Raw genomic sequence first — 18,572 nt, 5'->3', positions numbered from 1 at the left:
TTTAGAATTAACTGGCAAAGAGGCTGAGACGAGCGATATGTTTTGAAAAACTAGATGAGGAAGCACAAAGATGTTACTGGCATAGTTACTCTCTCTCTCTCTCGTCACATGGAAGTGGTCAGGTAAACTAAAGTGATGTGTTATCAGAGGGAAAAGCTTTTTTATGTATCCAGTCGTAAAGAAGACCTAGAAGGTGTCTCCTTTCTATTTTGGTGCAGAGGGCTGCCCTTTCAGACTGAATAATAGATCCGTACTGTAAGGTGATGAGCGTTAAAGGTACAGAAACACTACTGCACATGATGGAAAAGATCACTGCTCTGATTTTAATGCTGGTGTCATGCATTTAAGTCGGACATTTCCTAAATATAGCCAAAAAATAGCTGTGCTCTGCAGAAATGGCACTCTTGAGAAATGAATCATTCATTTGGAGCCATGAAGGTTTTATGTGCATCGATGATGAGTGGATATGGACGAGGAGATCTGTTGCAGCAGCTCCGACACCTTGTGCATTACGAAGGACAGGCCTTATTATGACCTAGCTCACTATTTATATAAATAACAGTTATTTTTGGGTTGATGTTTAAGTTGGTTTGTCTAGTTTAAGAATTTAAATCATCGTGTATCTGAAACAGCGAGGCCACTCAAACATTAGTTGACCCACCAATAATAAACCATCGATGTTTCATCCATGTACAGGGTGTTTTGTGGGCGCTTTAAATGTCCACGGTTGCCATGGTGATTTGTCCGTGGGTTTTGTTTCAGGCCAGGCGCTCATCTCTGCTTTTGTTTGTGTTTGCAGATCCCCGCGTCACATCACGTCTCGTCGCCAAATGTAAATGGCTCGTTGAACAACCACCAGGAGCAAACCAATCGACTGAGCCCGGAGGGTACGTCCTCCCCTCCCCTCCCCTGTCCTCTACTCTACTTTTATGTCCGAGTCATTCTTCTGATCTGCCAACTAAGACAACGCTGCTGCATGGACTCCCTCGCCCTCTAGCACGTGGAAGTGACATTGACTATCACGTTTAAAATCTTCTTTTCCCATCAGGCCACATTTCAGAATTTGCTTACCCACCAAAAATGGCAAAGAGTAGGCCTCGTGTGGAGGATAAGAGCGAAATATTCCAGTGCTGTGTGTGCAGATAATTAACTAAATGATTTTAGGGCTGTGTGTGTGTGTGTGTGTGTGTGTGTGTGTGTGTGTGTGTGTGTGTGTGCATAACACTGCTGCTCTGCTCATTAACTGCCACAGGAGGACAAGTAGCGATCACTCTGCATCTTGGTGTCTGTGTTTTATTTTGCTGCCCAGCATGTGGGCCCTTAATTCAGTCTGAGAACTGGTTGAGTTCCTGCCAGAGCTCCTTTAGTTTTATTATCCAACAAAGCAGCTTGTCTGTTACCTGTTGTAACCCCGGTCTCCCCTCAGCAGTTAATGGTAACCGCTACCCACCCGCCTCCACCATCTTGGAGAAATACAAGATCGGCAAGGTCATCGGGGATGGCAACTTCGCCGTGGTCAAAGAGTGCGTGGAGAGGTAGGTGAAACACATCCAATCAGTCGGGAAGTGTTTAATGCACAGTTGGCAGCCGTCTGGAGTGATCGCGCGGCAGGTCGCCGTGTCGTGCAGCTTAATGAGACGTGCATCACGTGCAGTAACTGCTCCATCAGGGTTTATAAGTCCTGGTGACAGGCATTGTGGAGACGGAAATATCCCATGGATTAAACCCAGCGGTGAATTCACTTCATTAGCCTTTTAATCTCTGAGTCAACACTGTGCCCAGGCAGACGGGGGAGATGATGCTGATGATGATGATGAGAGGAGGCCTGTCAAGTGCGAGGCACCTTCCTGGAAAGTACTTAAAGGTGCCCGGAGGAGTATCTCGTAAACAAACCGTCATGTTTACAGTGGTTACTTTTTACCAAAATACACCCGAAGAAATATGTTGAATTAATTTCCTCCCTCAAAAAAATATTTACAAAGTCAGTTTCCTGAATCTGACCTATTTGATATGTGTTCAAAGGTCGACTTACTCAGCTTTCCATTGCATCTGACTGTAGTGAGTATTTCTTAAATCTGGCTTTTAATTTGGAGTAAAATAAAATTAAAACGTAATCATTGGTTTTGCATCATTTTACCCCTGGTGTTTGTTTCTAATATTGTTTAATTGACTGTTTATTTATTGATCTGATCTGCGTTGTTTAATTTTGAGGCCCCTTGGGCTGCATGTTTGTTAGAAAGGAGCTACACACTGTAAAAAGGTTGAGTTAAGGTGTAGTTGAAAGCACACCGTGTTAATGTTGTTTACTGGAACATCATTAATAATGTTGCTCCACAGCCATCATTGAAACTGACTGACGTTTTTGTAATTTCATAGCTTAGCAGCTTGGGGGGAAAGGATCAAATATGGGAGAAATTATCCTTTCAAACACGTTTAACGTGGTGAAAGGGTCTGTTGTAACCCAAACAATGTTTTTCTAAACCTCAAGTATTTTTGTTGCACAAGCCTAACAGAACAGAACGGTGACGGAAAACTGATGAGAAACAGACAATAATAAGTGCACTTACAACGCTGTTTCATAAGTTGAAATGATCACAGGCGCATACTCATGTGAATGTTAGCAAGCAGGACATTTTGTTGTTATAGTGATGTTAATTTGAGTTTTTGTTCTAAGGACTCCAGGAGCATTAGCATCGATTAGTGGAAGCTAATTAGGATCCTCATAAAGAAACAAAGGACATACAGTACAAGTGAAACAGAGACCAGCTCATCAAAAAACAGTGTTCTATCATCCCTTTCAATATGTATGTTTTGCAACATGAAACAAAAAAAACAGCAGAAAACCCCCTTTACTTTTTGTTTGTGAACACCAGTGGTTTAACTCCTAGAAGTGAACACCGGAGCGACACGGTGACACCACTGTCTGATGTGGTCACAGGTGCTGCAGAGCTCACTCGAAACTGTCTTTGAACCCGAGATGGCTGTGAAACACGGTTCCTCATCTTGGTGTGAAGTTACTCTTTTCTCTCACATTCCTGTTGAGTCTGCACTGTTTCTCCGCTCATTGTTAAAAGTTGGCCAGTACAGCTGAAAAACCTTTCCAATAACTCTGTGGCAGCGCTCCCGCTCTCAGTAACTGCAGCTCTCCTGTGAGCACTTGATTTGTATTACAGACACAGTTGCAGCGTCAGTGCTGTTTTTATTGTTTGCTCTAATTGCGCTGTTTCTCTTCAGGTCCACGGGAAAAGAGTTCGCACTGAAGATCATCGACAAGGCCAAGTGCAGTGGAAAGGTCTCCTTCTCCAATTACTTCTTCTCTTCTTTATATGCATTGCCCTCAGCCCCATGCACACACTCGTAAGGAAGGGTCATATGATAGCACTCCATCATTAACACCCACACACACACCACAGGATCACCTGCTGTGCGTGTCTCTGATCCTCTTATCCCACACAGTTAGATTAGGCTGGTAATGTTTAATTCATCGCCTAACTCAAATTGTCTTCGCACTCTCACACGCAGACAGCGACACACACTGATTCACACTCTCTTGACACCAATTCAGATTCCCTCAACAATGCGGCGTCTGTTTTATCAGCATAATAGCTCCGTGCGTAGACCCTGCGTACCGGAGGACACGGTAACAAACTCACTCGGTATTACTTGTTCTTGGCGTGTTTCCAGGAGCACCTCATAGAGAACGAGGTCGCAGTGCTGCGGAAGGTGAAACACCCCAACATCATCATGTTGATAGAGGAGGTGGACACTTCCTCTGAACTCTACCTGGTCATGGAGCTTGTGAAGGTACAGTAGAGGCTAATGGGGGGCAGTATCAACGCACAATCCTCATTTCTCTGTGTGGTTTTGATGCGTGACCTCTTCGCCGATGTCGGCACAGGGAGGAGATTTGTTCGATGCCATCACCTCCTCGGCAAAATACACGGAGAGAGACGCCACCGCCATGGTGTACAACCTCGCCGGAGCTCTGAAGTACCTGCACAGCATCAACATCGTCCACAGAGACATCAAACCAGAGAACCTGCTGGTATATATCAACACTCACATCACTTCCTTGCCTAATAATCCAGTTTATCAGCGGTTATGTAGTGTGAGTATGTATTTCATTGTAGGTGTTTGAGTATCCAGATGGCACCAAGTCTTTGAAACTGGGGGACTTCGGCCTGGCCACCGTCGTGGAAGGACCTTTGTACACTGTATGTGGAACGCCAACATACGTGGCTCCAGAAATCATCGCAGAGTCTGGGTAAGATGCAACTCTTCTTTGGCAGAAACCTGTATGGAGGCTTTCAGTACCTCTTTAGTTTTCACCAGGGACGCTGCACTTTTCTTTTTAGAGAAGCTTGCCCAGTTTTTTACTGAGGTTTGGTTTAAATGGAAACATCTGTTCTGTGTACAATGGAAAGAGTAGAGATGTGGTTCTGCAGTACTGCTATGTTGTAATCAACTGTATAGAGATTATACAGAGATTGTCATGTATCGGCATACTGGATAAAGTAACAAAAACCACGTACATATATATTCTACGTGCAAAGTTGTGTATTTACTTACATATCATTATAGTCGGATGAGAAGTTTGTCTGTACGTTGTAGTTTATTTTGATGTTTCATGTCCAGTCGGTGGTCTGCCCTCTGTGTAACACTGGGATGATGGATGATGGAAATGCTGTGTGCTGTGAGCTATTTAGCTGCAGTTAATCCTTCCCTGACCTTTTCTGTCTCCACGTGTCTCATCTCTTCCCACAGTTATGGTCTGAAGGTGGATATCTGGGCTGCAGGTGTCATCACCTACATCCTCCTGTGTGGCTTCCCTCCGTTCAGAAGGTATTCACTTCACGTCGTCCGGTAAAGCTCATGTTTAAACTGACTCACGGCACCAAACTTGTACGATCGTTTGGAAAAGTTGATGAAAGCCTTGAAAAATAAACACGCTAATGAAGTAGAGATTGTGTCACGATGTTTGGCAGTTTGTTTTTCACACCTGTCAATTACCTGCTAAACACACAGACTGTGATTAGAGGTTGTCACTGCCCTTGTCAGCCAGTGTGCGAGCGATTTGATCCACGTTTAATCTATAGCAATTCACAGTTGTTGTAATAGCCACATAAATATAGGCTAGGTTAAAGGTGGAGCTATTTATTATCGTGCAAAGTGCAGCACAGACAGTTTGTGTTTGCTGACTGTCCGTCTGTGTGTCTGTCTTTCTGTGTAGTGAGAGCAACATGCAAGAGGATCTGTTCGACCAGATCCTCCTGGGACGACTGGACTTCCCCAGTCCTTACTGGGACAACATCACTGACTCGGCCAAGGTTGGGACCTGACACACACGAACACAACACGTTTATCGACCCCTTTCATTTTCCCAGAGGATTACACTAACCATGCACGGTCATAACCCGAATAAAGTCGGAAACACGTGCACCTTTAACTTAATGCAGTGGTAGTATGAAGTCTGAAATAGGTCGTGATTTAATATCTCTCTCCCACACACACACACGCACACACACACACACACACACACACACACACACACACACACACACACACCATGTGAACCCACACGGCTCATACTCCTTTAATGACTACTGTCTGCCCAAGGACACAGAAACCCCTCCAACCCTCTAAATTAATGTCATGTATTAAAGTGACAGCCCACGCTCAGCGTGCAAGACTAAACTGCTAATTAAACCCACTGCTATTACAGTGGCCCTGTCACTGTAGACAAGTGCACCGTTATAGACGCCACAGCGTGAAACTACTTGCAGTAACGTTGCAGCACAGGTGTTAATTTAAGAGATTTGAATTTGACTTTATGGCTGCACATGAATACGACTGATCTGTACAGCCTGTTGTACTGAAAGAAGGAGCTTTGATGTCGTCCTAAACCACGGCGTGTTTTGTCGCAGGAGCTGATTGGAAAGATGCTGCAGGTCAACGCCGAGGCTCGATACACAGCGCAGGACATCCTCTGCCACCCTTGGGTCACGGTATCTCATAGCGCTGTTTGTATCTCCATTTGCATGCCCTGTACATGTGTGCACACGACCTCTTAGTGTGGCGTGACTTTTGTGATTCATACATGAAGTCGGTTTGTTGTGTGGGAAATCATTGAGCCACTCGACCTCATTGCACGTTTGTATGTAGGACGACGCAGTCATTGGGAACAACATGAAGATGGAGGTCACAGGTAAACTGAAGACGCACTTTAACACTGCGCCTAAGCACGACAACACCACGGCTGGCGTGTCAGTCATCATGGTAAGCACTGAAGAACATTCACAAACCAACATGACAACAATCCATAATTTTGTAAATATCAATTGTATCTTTTTGCCAGTTTTGTCTGTGATTGACTGCAGTCCTCTTTAGAGAGTGATCTAATCTTCATGAGATTGCTAAAGGGGTATTTTTAAAGCTGCACCTACTGTATGTTTACATAATTTGGTGTGTAAATGACTAATAGGATTCAAAAGTTTTGGAAATGATCCAGTAGATCACCTCAGCCGGCAGCCACACCATGGGCTGCAGCGGCTTTAACATAATCCTATTGAGTAACTCGGACCTCAAAGTACGTCAACGAAAAGTGTTTGCTTTTTGCCATTGACAGGCTCAGTCATTCTGTTGAGCAGTTGTCATTCTGACATAAGTGGCTGACAACGTTATGACAAGGATCCCTACAGTTTTTCAAGAGTGAAATGGTTTTTGGTTAACCAGAAACAGCCGCCACGTCGTTCCCGCCAAAACCACCAGGCTCCATTTACAGAAACAGCAATTTAATCATTGTGAAACACGCTTGATTCAAACTTGAGGGAAAGCAAAATAAAAATAAAAAATGTCTTGTTTAGTCTTTTCACAGCTCCAACAATCACGGACTCGGGGTTGATCAAAATATACCTAATATTTATCGTGTTAGATGTGAAAATATCGGGAGAGGAGTGCGTGCGAGGGCGTGGACAACGGGCAGAACATCTTCACATCTAACGCGGTCAGTTAAGGATTTATCTCACCCGAACCAGAGCTGCTGAATTATGGAATAGTGGAAAGACAACCCAAGGTGGTTTTAGCCAGTTTTATTTTGTTTCTGTCGAGTTTGAATAAAGTGTGTTTGATAAGGATATAATTATTATTTCTGTAAATGGAGTCTGGTATTCTTGGAATAAGAATCTGAGACTGTCAGTGTCTTACTTTGACCTCAAGGATTACGTTGCAGCCTGCTTTGTGGCTGCCGGCTGAGATGATCTTCTGGATCAATGCCAAACTTTTGTTCAAAAACACCGAGAATCCCCGTTGGTGATCTCTTAAATCTGTAATATTAAGGTGTGGACATGGGTTAAATAGTAATTTACAAGGTGTTTGAGGCAGCTTGAGCATGTCAGGCCCTTTTCCAAACATTTGCTGCATGAGGGTGAATGTTTGACCCAAATACAGAAGATTGAGCTCCTTCTTATTCACTTTTTATGAATCATGTGCCCATTTAATCAGCGGGCCAAGAATATCTGGCCTAAATCATCATCCAAGACGACATTAAAAAGAAAACTTCTAAACATGTCAGACAGGATTTTAGAGCTCGGACAGAGCAGACATTCCTGTAGCGGTCACATCCTTCCTTCCTGTCCGTTTCAAGCCTCACTTGCATCATTTCCTGTTGTACAGTTCGACTTCCTCCGCTCCTCATCTCATCAGGTCACACTACCCATCAGCCCACTCTCCTCAGTCTGTCCGTCTTAGCAGGAAAGGGAGGGAGGGGGAAGCGTCTGATGAGAAATTTGATTTGATCTTTGCTGCAACGAGCCTCATTTTCTGTTCTAAATCTTATTTGACAGTTTGAGGTGTAATTGTGGGCCCCGGCCTCGGCCCATCCTCCTCCTCTCCATCCTCTTCCTCCTCCTTCATCCTCACCCCTCCCTCACACCCGACCCAGGACCACAGGGGACGCCTGGAGCTGAGAGCCGGGTACACTCTTCATACCCCAACCCCCTCCCCTCGCTGCCTCCCTTCTTCCTCTCCAGCCATCGCCCTTCCCTCCATCTATAACAAACTTTCACCCCCCTCCATGCTCTCCCTCCCATTCCCTTCCTTCCTGTTTCTCTCTCAGGCCTCCTGCCTCTCTTCTCCGGCCGCCAGCTGCAGTAACTGCTCTCAGTAACCAGCTGATGTGGAGCTCTAACACTAACACTCTCCCAACATGCACCCTGTCCCGGATTTCCCCTCTCGGCTGTTTTCATACTTGTCATTCTGCTCCTTTGCGCACATTTCATACCATTCGTATCGACACTTTAGGGGATGTGTAAATAATCGTCCGTGTTTTGAAGGATGTTTGTTTAATCATGTCGTCACTGACGTTATTTAGCATGTTCACAATGCTAACGCCAACTAATGCAAGAGAAGTTTCATTTGCCTCCCTCTCTGCCCGACTCCTCAAAAATCCACTGCCTAAAGCTTCAATTGGTTGCTCGGCACGGTTCTTTTTATAGTGGTAATGTGGCGCCACCTTGTGGAGAAAATGAAGAACTGTGCCGGCACGATTTGCAGAGATGGATGCAAACCGATGTGGCTTTATTGCCTTGGATACAAGATTCCCCCCCCTGCACATTTTAAAGGATCATTCTGATGTTATTCAATATTTTAATTATTGTCAACAAATTCCCTGAAAAGATCAAAACCTACATTTTGTGTCCCTGTCGTTGACTTCCATCCCCAAGCCAGTTGGCTCATATGGAGGGATAAAACCCATGAAAATAGGTCATGAATATAAAGTTTAATTTTTTGCTTTTATTGACGATTAATATGTCAATTATGCTCTCAATTAATTAGTTGATTGGTCTATGAAATGTTTCCTAAAGCCCAAGATGACTTCCGGATATATCTTGCTTTGTCCGCAACCCGAGGATATTCAGTTTACTGTCATAGAGGAGTGAAGAAACCAGACAATATTCACATTGAGGAAGTTGGAATCAGAGAATTTTGCCTTTTTTTTCTCCTTGAAAAATACCTGAATCAATCGTTCAAATGTCTTCCAGTGCAACAGCATGGCTCAATGTGTTTCCAATAGTTTTAGGACAACAATGGAGCTCTGTAGTGCAGAGGAATAAGCTATATGAGTGAGCAAATCAAGGTCAAATGTATTTATAGAGCGCTCAAACATAAAAACAAACTTTACAACAAATAATGACCAAAGCAAAAAATGATGTCGGATGTCAAAAAGTCAGCGTTGGTTTGAGTCTATCCTGGATTTTGTTGACAAGACGAAAGATATGGAATAATTCCAGCCTGTACATTGAAATAATACCTCACCATTACATATGTAAATATAGCTTAGCACTCACTGTGTTTCTGCCTGTATTAGTCACTTACACAGAGTCGTACAGTTTGTTCCAACTCAGTCCTCTCCAATGCAAAGGCTCATTTGGTTTGTATGTCGTTTTAATGATCTGAAATAACAGATCAGCGCTGGGCTGGAACAACGACTGTCCACTGGCCGTCATGCTTGATGTGTTGACTTTATTTTTGTGGAGCTGTGAGTAAGACTAGTCTCTGTCCCTCTTTGCTTCTCCCCTCTCCCTGCATTACGCCCCTCTGATTTAGCTCCAAGGCAATGGTATGTACTAACACTTAACGCTACGCCTCGTCTGTTCTGCTGCTGAGCCTCAGCACAAGGGCAAATGAGGAACATGACATTTACTAGATGTTCTGTCCCACGTGTGAACACATCATTGGGTTTACTCAAGACAAAGGCACGGCGTACGTACAGTATGCATCTGCTGAATGAAAAAGTAAAGGTTTACTTTCTCATTTGCCCTTTCTCTGCACATAGACTAGCACGAATGAAGGGTCAGTGTACCTTGTAGAGCATACTGTCTTTGTGTTTGATCATCTTTCAGTTATTTATGTCCATTTTCATCAGTGTGTCATCACGTGTTGTTCATCCATAGAGATCAGTAAAAATACAAAACCGGGTCAGCAGTTAAAGAGACAACATTTAGTTGATAAAAATGACTGAATGCTGCAAGAATGATCAATTTTATGCTGTTTTCACGTAAGTTTCCTGAAGTCAGTGTAGATTGAGCCGCAGTATCCTTCTTTCTCTGCTCTGATTGGTGTTAACTGAACTTCTGAGGTGCCTAAACATCAAGCTGACGGTCCGTCTGTCTGTTTCGCCAGAACACAGCTCTTGATAAGGAGACCCTCAAGATTCGACGTTGTCCAGGGCCCCAAACGATGCCGTGTCCACCACCGTCGACTGGCAAGAAAGCCCCATCTGCCTCTCCAGCCAAACAGCCAGCGAAGTCAGGACCAGCTTCTCCAACCAAACGGGCGTCACGCTCCAAAGAACCAAAATCTGCCACGCAGGCGTCACCCACTAAGACTGCTCTCCTCGAGGCACCCAAGACAGCGAGGACTGCTGAGCCTGGTGCTACATCCACCTCCAATGCTCCCTGCTCTCCTTCCCCAACTGACGGTGTTGATTTCCCTCCCCCTGCTCCAGCCAGTCCGCCTTATTTCTCACCTTCACCCTCTGCTGAAACCTTCCCCGTCACAACGGCTTCCACCCCTCCTGAAATAAGTACATCACCCTCCACTGCTCCCTCACCCTCTGACCCTCCTGCTGTTTTTACCTACATAACTCCCTCCACACCTGTCTCCTGTCCTTCCCCATCTTCTCCCACCGTATCAGCTTTTCTTCCTCCATCCTCTCCCACTGAACCAGCTTCTCTTCCTTCCACTGAACCAGCTTCCTCTCCTCCATCTTCCCCCATCAAACAAGCCCCACCCTCCCCTCCCACAAAACAAGCTACCCCGTCCCCGGTCTCCCCGATCCAGCCGGTTGTATTCTTCCCTCTCTCTTCCCCGACCAAACAGGAACCTCCCTCCCCTTCTTCCATCCATCCAACCCTGTTTCCCTCCCCTCCTTCTACACCTCCCAGATCAACGACCCCGCCCTCTCCCAGCCCTCCACCTGCTGAAGAGCTTATGGAGATGATTTAAAAAAGGCAGGTCGATTCTGTAGCCAGTATCACCACACTCACACCTTCTCTTCTCATGAATGTTTGAGAAAAGGAAGCTAGAACTCCACCTCGAGCATTTCCAGTAGCTGTAAACTGAGCCAGTGACTGCTGTGTCCATATTCTTCTTATTTTTATCCCTCTCATGTTCCAGATACAAGGCGTTTTCTAATGGTTTGTTGATTGTATATATGTTTGTATTTATTAATGGAGGATGTGGAGAAAGGGAATGAACTGAATATATCACTGTTCTGAGTGGTTTGTCTCTTAAAGTCTTGCATTACTACAGTTTATCACGTTAAAGGTGCAATACGTAAGAATATTAGCTTAAAGGGGCGCTATGTAGTTTTGGAGAAGAAATTCAAACTCAGAATTTTAATATTTACAATATTAATGAGGCAATAATACAAACTATTCAGTCATGAAAACAAAGAGAGTTGTTTAGACATAAAAAAAATCAGTCAATGTTGATCTTTCTTCTACTATTTCTTTCCCAAAACGTTAAAGTGCACCTTTAAAACATTCAAAGAAAATTAACAAAGATTATTGACAGAACAAAAACATTTTGGCGTTATGTCAAAGACATCTGTGTTGCAGAGATGTCTACTTAAGTTTGCATGCTAGCCAGCTAGCCTCAACCTGTCTTATCTCGTAATACCCTTTTGTACCTCAAGTACAAGGTCCGATAGTGTAGCTCAGGCCTCTGGTCGTTGGCTGATGCCATACATCCAGCTTCACGTTTCTCCTGTCTCCGCCTGAACCTGCTATGTCTTTCTTGTCCCTTGAGTCAGAGTCCGCTGTAAATCACCTCAGTACTGTACTTCCTGTCTTTACACTGGCCTCTGTCAATCTTGGATGCTGTGTTCGGTCCTGGTTGGCTGCTAAGGATCCGACCCAGGCCTGAAAACGGCAACCAAAGCTCCTGCGCTAGCGGTGTAAACGACACCAACACTCCCCCCTGGTGGTCTGACATCCTGATCCGGGCAGCTAATAGGATGTTTGCTGCCCTGCTAACAGAGCTCAATAGCTAACGACAGCTACTGTACTATTAGCAGTTAGCGGTTACTCAACTGTTACGCTAGCCTCTATTTGTTCGGAGCATGAATTCGACGGGTAGCTAATTCTTACGTATAGCACCTTTAAATGTGAATTATTTTATTTATTGTCCCAATTCAACTGCATGTGGCTAATTTGTAAATAGTTATTCATCACACACACAATTGTGAACTTCTATTGCTTTAGCAGAGAGACAGTATGTCCATAAAACAAATATTTCAGCATATCAATGTCTGAACTTGCTAGCCTAGCTACCTGTAGTGTAATCCAACTACTGTATAACCACTATCAGTATTTTCTCTGACCATAGCCATCCCGATGGTAACTGCAGATCTACTGTTAAACTTAAGGTTCCTATTCAGTGTTACTATATAAGTACAGCGGGTTAACAAAATAAACACACCTACCAAAGTTCCTAGTAGCCTAAACAAATAAGTAAGGTAGTGGAAACAGCTTCAGCTCTACTTCAGCTTTAAATCACGCATGCAAGAGGAAATAATCTGACCCGTTAAAGCTGACACAAATGGCTGTTCACGTTCTATTTTAAAGGGTAAGTTCATCCAAATTACAAAAAACATTCTTTCAGCCAAATCCCAGTTTTTTGGCGGCATATTTCTAACCAAAGATATTAATTAGGTTATCTAATTATGTTTAGGGGCCTGATTAACAAATATCAGAAATATTGTGTAGTGTAGCCTTCCAGGTTGGGAACCATTACTCTAATGTGACTTAGCCATGCAGGAAAGCTTTGGGTTCATTTTCACATTTTCAATTTATTTAGTCGAGGTGTTTATGGAAAATGCTCTTAGTGAAATATTTGCCAGGACACTGTTGCTGTTGATTTTTGTAAATTCACAGTATTGGTGTAGTAACTGGAGCTTCACAGAAACATATCTCAAAACTGGAGCAAATAAAACAGAAACTTATTATTAAGTTATTGTTCTTTTTTTTTATTTAGGTAAACTGACCCTTTAATATGACTTGCCAGTATCTGCCTTTCTGATTTATAAGTCAATTTGGTAGATTATTTTGTGGACCCACTGTAACTGACAGACATGTCGACACATTCATTCACACGCTGTTTGTATTATTTGACGTGAATATTTTAGTTGTACATTGTGTGAAGAACCTTAGTCGTCCACCTGAAACTTGAAGGTTTGTCTTTGCCTGCGTGTGACTGCTGTACATAAAATTAGAGACGATAGATCCAACAGACATGAAACCAGGTTGCTGGTATGTTTCTGATGAACTGTAAATGCTTTCTGCACATTTAACAGTTGATTTAATTCACATTAACAGCGCTGAACTGTGAGGTTGCACGTCAACACAAAAATATCCGCAGTGGTTTTGGATGTTGGATTTATGCGAATGAATGAATGAATGTGTTGTCAAGGTGACGGGTTTGTGCCTGACCACTAGCTAGCAGCTCATAGCTTAATGATGCCTTTATCAAAACCAGCTTGGCTGAAAAATGGGGTTTCCAAACTGTGCATCCCTAAAAATAAGTTATAAGTGAACTGGTTTTTTTTTGTTTCGTACCCGTTTTAAACTCCACAGCGTTTATCCCAGCTGGTGTTAGTAGGGCTAACTCCGTCAGTGGTTCAACATGCCTCTTTGCCTCTTCAGGACTTTCAGCTGCATGCATACTGCTCCCCCCCTCCCAACTTCCTGCCTCCCTGTAAGACAAAACCCTCACACATACACACAACCAGTTGGTACCATAATGTCATTTAGTTTCCTCTTATGTATATGTAGGTAAAGTAGATTTTCATAAGCAGTTTGTAAAGGGAAATTTGTATGAAAAGACAGTTTTAAAGCAGGAATATCATCTGTGTCACACTGGAGTTTTATTAGGCATAGAGTGGCTGCTTTTAATGTTCTCCTGTTTTGAAACAACTGTGCAGCGAATAAAATGCAATAAAGACTTCAAATGAATGTCTGTGTGATTTTTGTGTGTGGCCACTAGAGGGTGCTACAGTCATGGAGACTCCTAGTAAAAAAAAATTCACTCCCAAGGACAATTCAAGTTATAAAATTCAATTTTATTGTCAGAACTCAGCACACAAAACACTCCAAAATGATTGCAAAAAAAAAAATATTGGTTGATAGATAACAGTAGTTCTCATAACTGGAGATTCAAACCACATCAAAGCGCAAACTTTAAAGGAATGTTTCCTCAAAAATCAAAGATACAAGTGGACGTTTATTTTACTGAGGAACAAAGGAATATGTCTCATTGCCATTTTCAGTGCTAAATCACATCTTATCATCATCACTCATCCTGTGATTTAGACGTCTGTGATGGAAGAAAACCAAAGAAGTAGAGTTAAGTCCTTCCTGTCATTGCACATCTCACTTTGCTGTTAGCTACTTTGGAGACAGGACTCAAAGAAGACTTTAAAGATGCTAAGCTGGCTTGGGCACGAGGTATGATATGATTTTTATTTAGTGATTTGAAAAAAAAGGTCTCATACACCCTGTTTTTCCATCACAGACATTAAGAAGGGAAAAAAATATGATTGACTGTTTTAAGAGTTGTTTGCTTAATGAGAAATAAGAAAAAAGGAGCAAAATTGTTATGCTCTTCTGCATAAAGCTCATCTTTAGGAGAGGGAGGTGTTACGGTTTTGATGTTTAAAGTATTAAATGATAATGCAGTAGGTCTTTGCTGATATGTTTTATGAGTAGTGAGCCATGCACAGAAACGCAATCTCTTAGCAAGCAAAGAGGTACAAAGGGAATGACATTTTTTTAAATATGGAGGACTACATTTAAACAGAATATATAGATATTTATATATGTACTGTATATTCCCTCTTTGTTTATCCTTCTGTCCAATACATTTATTATTTATTCAAACATTTCATATCTACCGGCTGTGGTGCCAAAAAGGCAAAAAGCTGTGAATGATAGCTTAATAATTATTCCCCACATACACGCCTACAGAAAAAAAAAAAAAAAACAAGAAAAAGAAAAATCACTCACCCTAAAGTACACAAATATTTGGATTTTTAAGTCAAGAGAAAAGGTTCTCACTAGCTCCCCATAAATCCCGCTTCTCTTTTCCTGGAGGAGATGAAAATAGACTCTTAACAGCTAAAAATAGATTTGTTTTTAACCGTACAGTAACATAACCCCCACCCTATGATTTATATGAAAATTTTCTATCTGATCTACAAAATATAGCAATGCCCTTTTTAAAAATAGTTTTTACTATAACAGGACAGATTTTTTTTTTTCTTCTTTCATTGAGATACATTCAGGATATCAGGATATAGACAGAATAGTGCTTTGTTAAGAGTTCACACTTGAAACAGTTTGGATCTTCAGTGTCCAATTTCGTCAGTCAAGTTGCTGCTGCTGCCGTCGGATCAGTACCGGGTCTGGTACTCGTGGTGCCATCTGTTGAAATCGTTGTAGAAGAGCACGATGCTTCCAGATGCCATGCCAGTTATGATGCACCTTCGAGGAGTAAGAAGGGGACATTATGAAATTTGTTTGTCTGCTAAGTATTTTTTATTTGCTGTGAATTTAATTTGAGGCATAATACTGTATATGATGTAAACTGTCACAGATTTAAGTATTTATGACCGTTTTATCTTGAACAGCTACATCAAAATGCTATAGGACTGCAACCAACAATTGTTTTTAATATGCATTAGTTATTGAATATTTTTTAAGTTTAAATGGTTAATTGTTCAGTCTTAAAAACGTCAGAATTCATGGTGAATGTCCATCAAATTTTCTGAAAATAAGTTATTTAGCTCAACAAACAGACCAAAGCTTACATTTACACCAATATAACAAAGAGAATCAGCAAATCTGCACATTTCATAAAGCAAGACAAGTTAAGTATTACTGGCATACTCGTCAGGATTTGTCAGCTGCTGTTTGTAAACAGGAAAAGAGCACTAAGTGAGTCTGGAGACAGAAAGCTGCATGCTAAGTGTCATTCCCCCCTCATCATTGACGAGCTACCCACCCAGAGCTTCTGTATTAAGTGACCAGAATGACTATCAACGATTATCTACTTTTCACCAGAATTGCTGATGCCCACATTCGTCCTGAACACAGTAAGTAATAAGAAGATACACCCAGACATCAGCGTCTTCAGATACAGTCGCCACCACACACTTCTAGTTACCACCACCGAGTTATGGCAGATTTGTCAAAGGTAAAATTCTCCATACATGTAGCAATCACAAATCTTAAAAAAACTAACTTTAAGGATCCATACAAAAAGTGTTTATAATATTTAAACTGTGTGTCGGCCTAAAAAAAATATTATTGGTCATCCTATACTTTTTGTATGTGTGTTTGTTACCTTTGGTCATGCGATATGGCCATAGAGCGGATTCCTGCGTCACAGCCCGGGTAGGTGAACAGCTGTTTGAGGTTGTGGACCTGCCAGACGGAAACTACACCTCCATCACCGCCTGTCAGCAGATACTGACCATCACGGCTGAGAAGCATGGCCTAAAAAGAGGGAGAGAAAATAAGTACATTGTTAACTTTTTTACCACCATGCCATGTTCCAGTCACTAAATTTTACACTAATGGGTCAGAAGTGGTGTAGTTTTCCTATGGTGTAGCTTACTGTACATGTGAGATGACTAAGTGACTTCATTCAGTGCTCTAAAAAACCCTGCAGCAAAGCTATTCAACCTGGAACAACATGCATAAATAGTCTCCGAATAGGACTGGAGATCTGGGACCAGTTTATCTCTTATGTCAGAGTAAAGCTCATACTGCGAGGTCATGTGATACGACCAAAGATCCCAGGTCAGCGCCGCCATCCTCGGGGGCTTTCTGTACACAGACCCTGACTTGCTACAAAGATGGCTCCCCACAGCGAGGCTCGGAGATTTACTCGTCTCATCTGCTTTTCCTGCAAACTGTAACAGCTGAATGGGTCTCCCGGGAATCAGACGTACACAAATCAGGTCGTGTGTTGGAGTCTATTATGGCCGCAGCGCATAGTGGAAGCCGAAACTGAAACAGTCAGGGGCATCAATCAGCAAGTAACCGTAGCTGATGAAATGACGAGGCAGAATGTGAGTTCTAAAAGCAGCAAATGACACTAATTTAGAGCTTTTCTTGTTTGTGGTTTTATGACACCGAGGTCGGCCGTCTTTCAGCTGCAGCCACTCTGCAGTGATTCAGCGAGAGACACTTCAATCAACTGCAGCATGTGTGTTGAATCAGGCTCGTATTAAATGGAAAAATGAAACTTAAACTTCAGTTCTGAAGTTGGAACAAGTCATTTTCAGGAACTTGACTTGGGAAGGAAAACATAAATAATCCTTCAAGAGCAGTACACAGTGGAGGGACGGAGAGAGTGCGGCCTAAATTGGGCAAATGTTTTGTATAAAAAACTTTTGAATGAGCTCTGTTTCTCATTCTCGTCACTCACGCACTTAAGATAGGCGAAAAACTCGCATGTAAAGGCGCACACACAGACAGCGCAAGAATGGGCAAACAATGATGCACTCGCATGCTGCACACTGGCGGGAGGCCCTCGAGAATCAATCCAGCTTAATTGCCACGTTAGATCATCATCCAAGATGGCTGGGAATGGAGCATGACTGAGTGCAGTGCTGGTTTGACTTGTCTGTTTTGTGTTGTACAGTAATTGTCTTGTGTATCAACATTTCAGAGTTAATCTGACAACAACGATAAAGATAATGTTCAATTGAGCAAACCATGATCCATGTACTCAAACTGGTATAGTGCAAACCATTGACTGTATAAAATATGGACGAAATGTCCAGATCTGAAAGGTGAACACTAAGCCGTAAACATGTATTCTTTGCAATGGCCAGCAGGGGGAGTTCAAAAAGCAGAAGTAAGCTTATGAGAAAATGACCCTACTTCTCCAGCAGTACTTCACTTGATTTATTACTGCAGTAAACAGTTTCCTCTTGAGTTCATGGTCTCCATTACTAGTTTGAAGTCTTCAAAACATGATGATGTTCATTTTATAAATGATGGTCCCATTTAGGGTAAACTAGATGAAGAAGGGAATGCTCTAAGGTGGGGCGAGTCGCTACCACGGCGTGTCCTCTGGATTTTAGTCAGATCCGATCTGTGATGGCCATTATGACAAAATAGTAGTCCACAAACTAATGGTGGGTGCAAACGAGTGCATTTGAAAAGAGAAAACTAACTTATACCTGCCGAACCAATGGCCACACTTTATTTAAAAACTTAATTTAAAGCAACACTGATTGTTTTTTTGGCCACTTGGGGGCAGCAGAAGATGCCGAAAACACAACAAATATCAACATGTTGACAAAGTTTCACACATAACATTAGCATTGATTTGGAGTTGTATTTGTGTCCACCAGATGATCTTAAAGCAACATTATGTAGAAATTGGCATGTTGTCCGATTTGGCGCCCTCTCTACAGTATTGGAGTGCAACACCACTGTCCTTAATACAAATCCCAGGTCTGTAACGATTGTTTGATGTAAAATAGGTGCCAACTCATTAAC

The 18,572-nt window shown here is 42.5% G+C and overlaps 2 protein-coding genes across 17 annotated transcripts in view; one reads left to right on the top strand and one right to left on the bottom strand.

The window, feature by feature from the left end:
- The window catches only part of dclk2a (doublecortin-like kinase 2a), a 44,663-nt gene extending 30,651 nt beyond the window's left edge, over positions 1 to 14,012 (top strand). For 3 of the 7 annotated variants that reach the window (XM_084382254.1, XM_084382255.1, XM_084382252.1), the window contains 11 exons: positions 800 to 887; positions 1,427 to 1,535; positions 3,235 to 3,292; positions 3,685 to 3,804; positions 3,899 to 4,045; positions 4,131 to 4,264; positions 4,765 to 4,842; positions 5,231 to 5,327; positions 5,925 to 6,005; positions 6,163 to 6,276; positions 10,180 to 14,012. In XM_084382254.1, coding sequence (XP_084238380.1) covers positions 800 to 887; positions 1,427 to 1,535; positions 3,235 to 3,292; positions 3,685 to 3,804; positions 3,899 to 4,045; positions 4,131 to 4,264; positions 4,765 to 4,842; positions 5,231 to 5,327; positions 5,925 to 6,005; positions 6,163 to 6,276; positions 10,180 to 11,004 — 1,851 coding nt within the window. In that variant the 3' untranslated portion in view covers positions 11,005 to 14,012. Of the gene's footprint in view, positions 1 to 799; positions 888 to 1,426; positions 1,536 to 3,234; positions 3,293 to 3,684; positions 3,805 to 3,898; positions 4,046 to 4,130; positions 4,265 to 4,764; positions 4,843 to 5,230; positions 5,328 to 5,924; positions 6,006 to 6,162; positions 6,277 to 7,841; positions 7,971 to 10,179 lie in introns of those variants that run through there. The other 4 variants (XM_084382256.1, XM_084382253.1, XM_084382258.1 and 1 more) reach the window with 3 other exon arrangements.
- Positions 14,013 to 14,098: 86 nt separating this feature from the next.
- lrba (LPS-responsive vesicle trafficking, beach and anchor containing) overlaps positions 14,099 to 18,572 on the bottom strand; it is a 194,415-nt gene continuing 189,941 nt past the window's right edge. For all 10 annotated transcript variants that reach the window (XM_084365848.1, XM_084365851.1, XM_084365852.1 and 7 more), the window contains 2 exons: positions 16,402 to 16,553; positions 14,099 to 15,539 (listed from right to left, as the gene is read on the bottom strand). In XM_084365848.1, the coding sequence (XP_084221974.1) occupies positions 15,449 to 15,539; positions 16,402 to 16,553 (243 nt within the window). In that variant the 3' untranslated portion in view covers positions 14,099 to 15,448. The remainder of the gene's footprint in view (positions 15,540 to 16,401; positions 16,554 to 18,572) is intronic.

Source organism: Pagrus pagrus, assembly GCF_965226575.1.
Source record: "Pagrus pagrus genome assembly, chromosome: 2".
Classification (NCBI taxonomy): Eukaryota; Metazoa; Chordata; class Actinopteri; order Spariformes; family Sparidae; genus Pagrus; species Pagrus pagrus.
The sequence above is the reverse complement of the archived record's forward strand: the minus strand, read 5'-3'. Positions and strand labels throughout refer to the sequence as shown.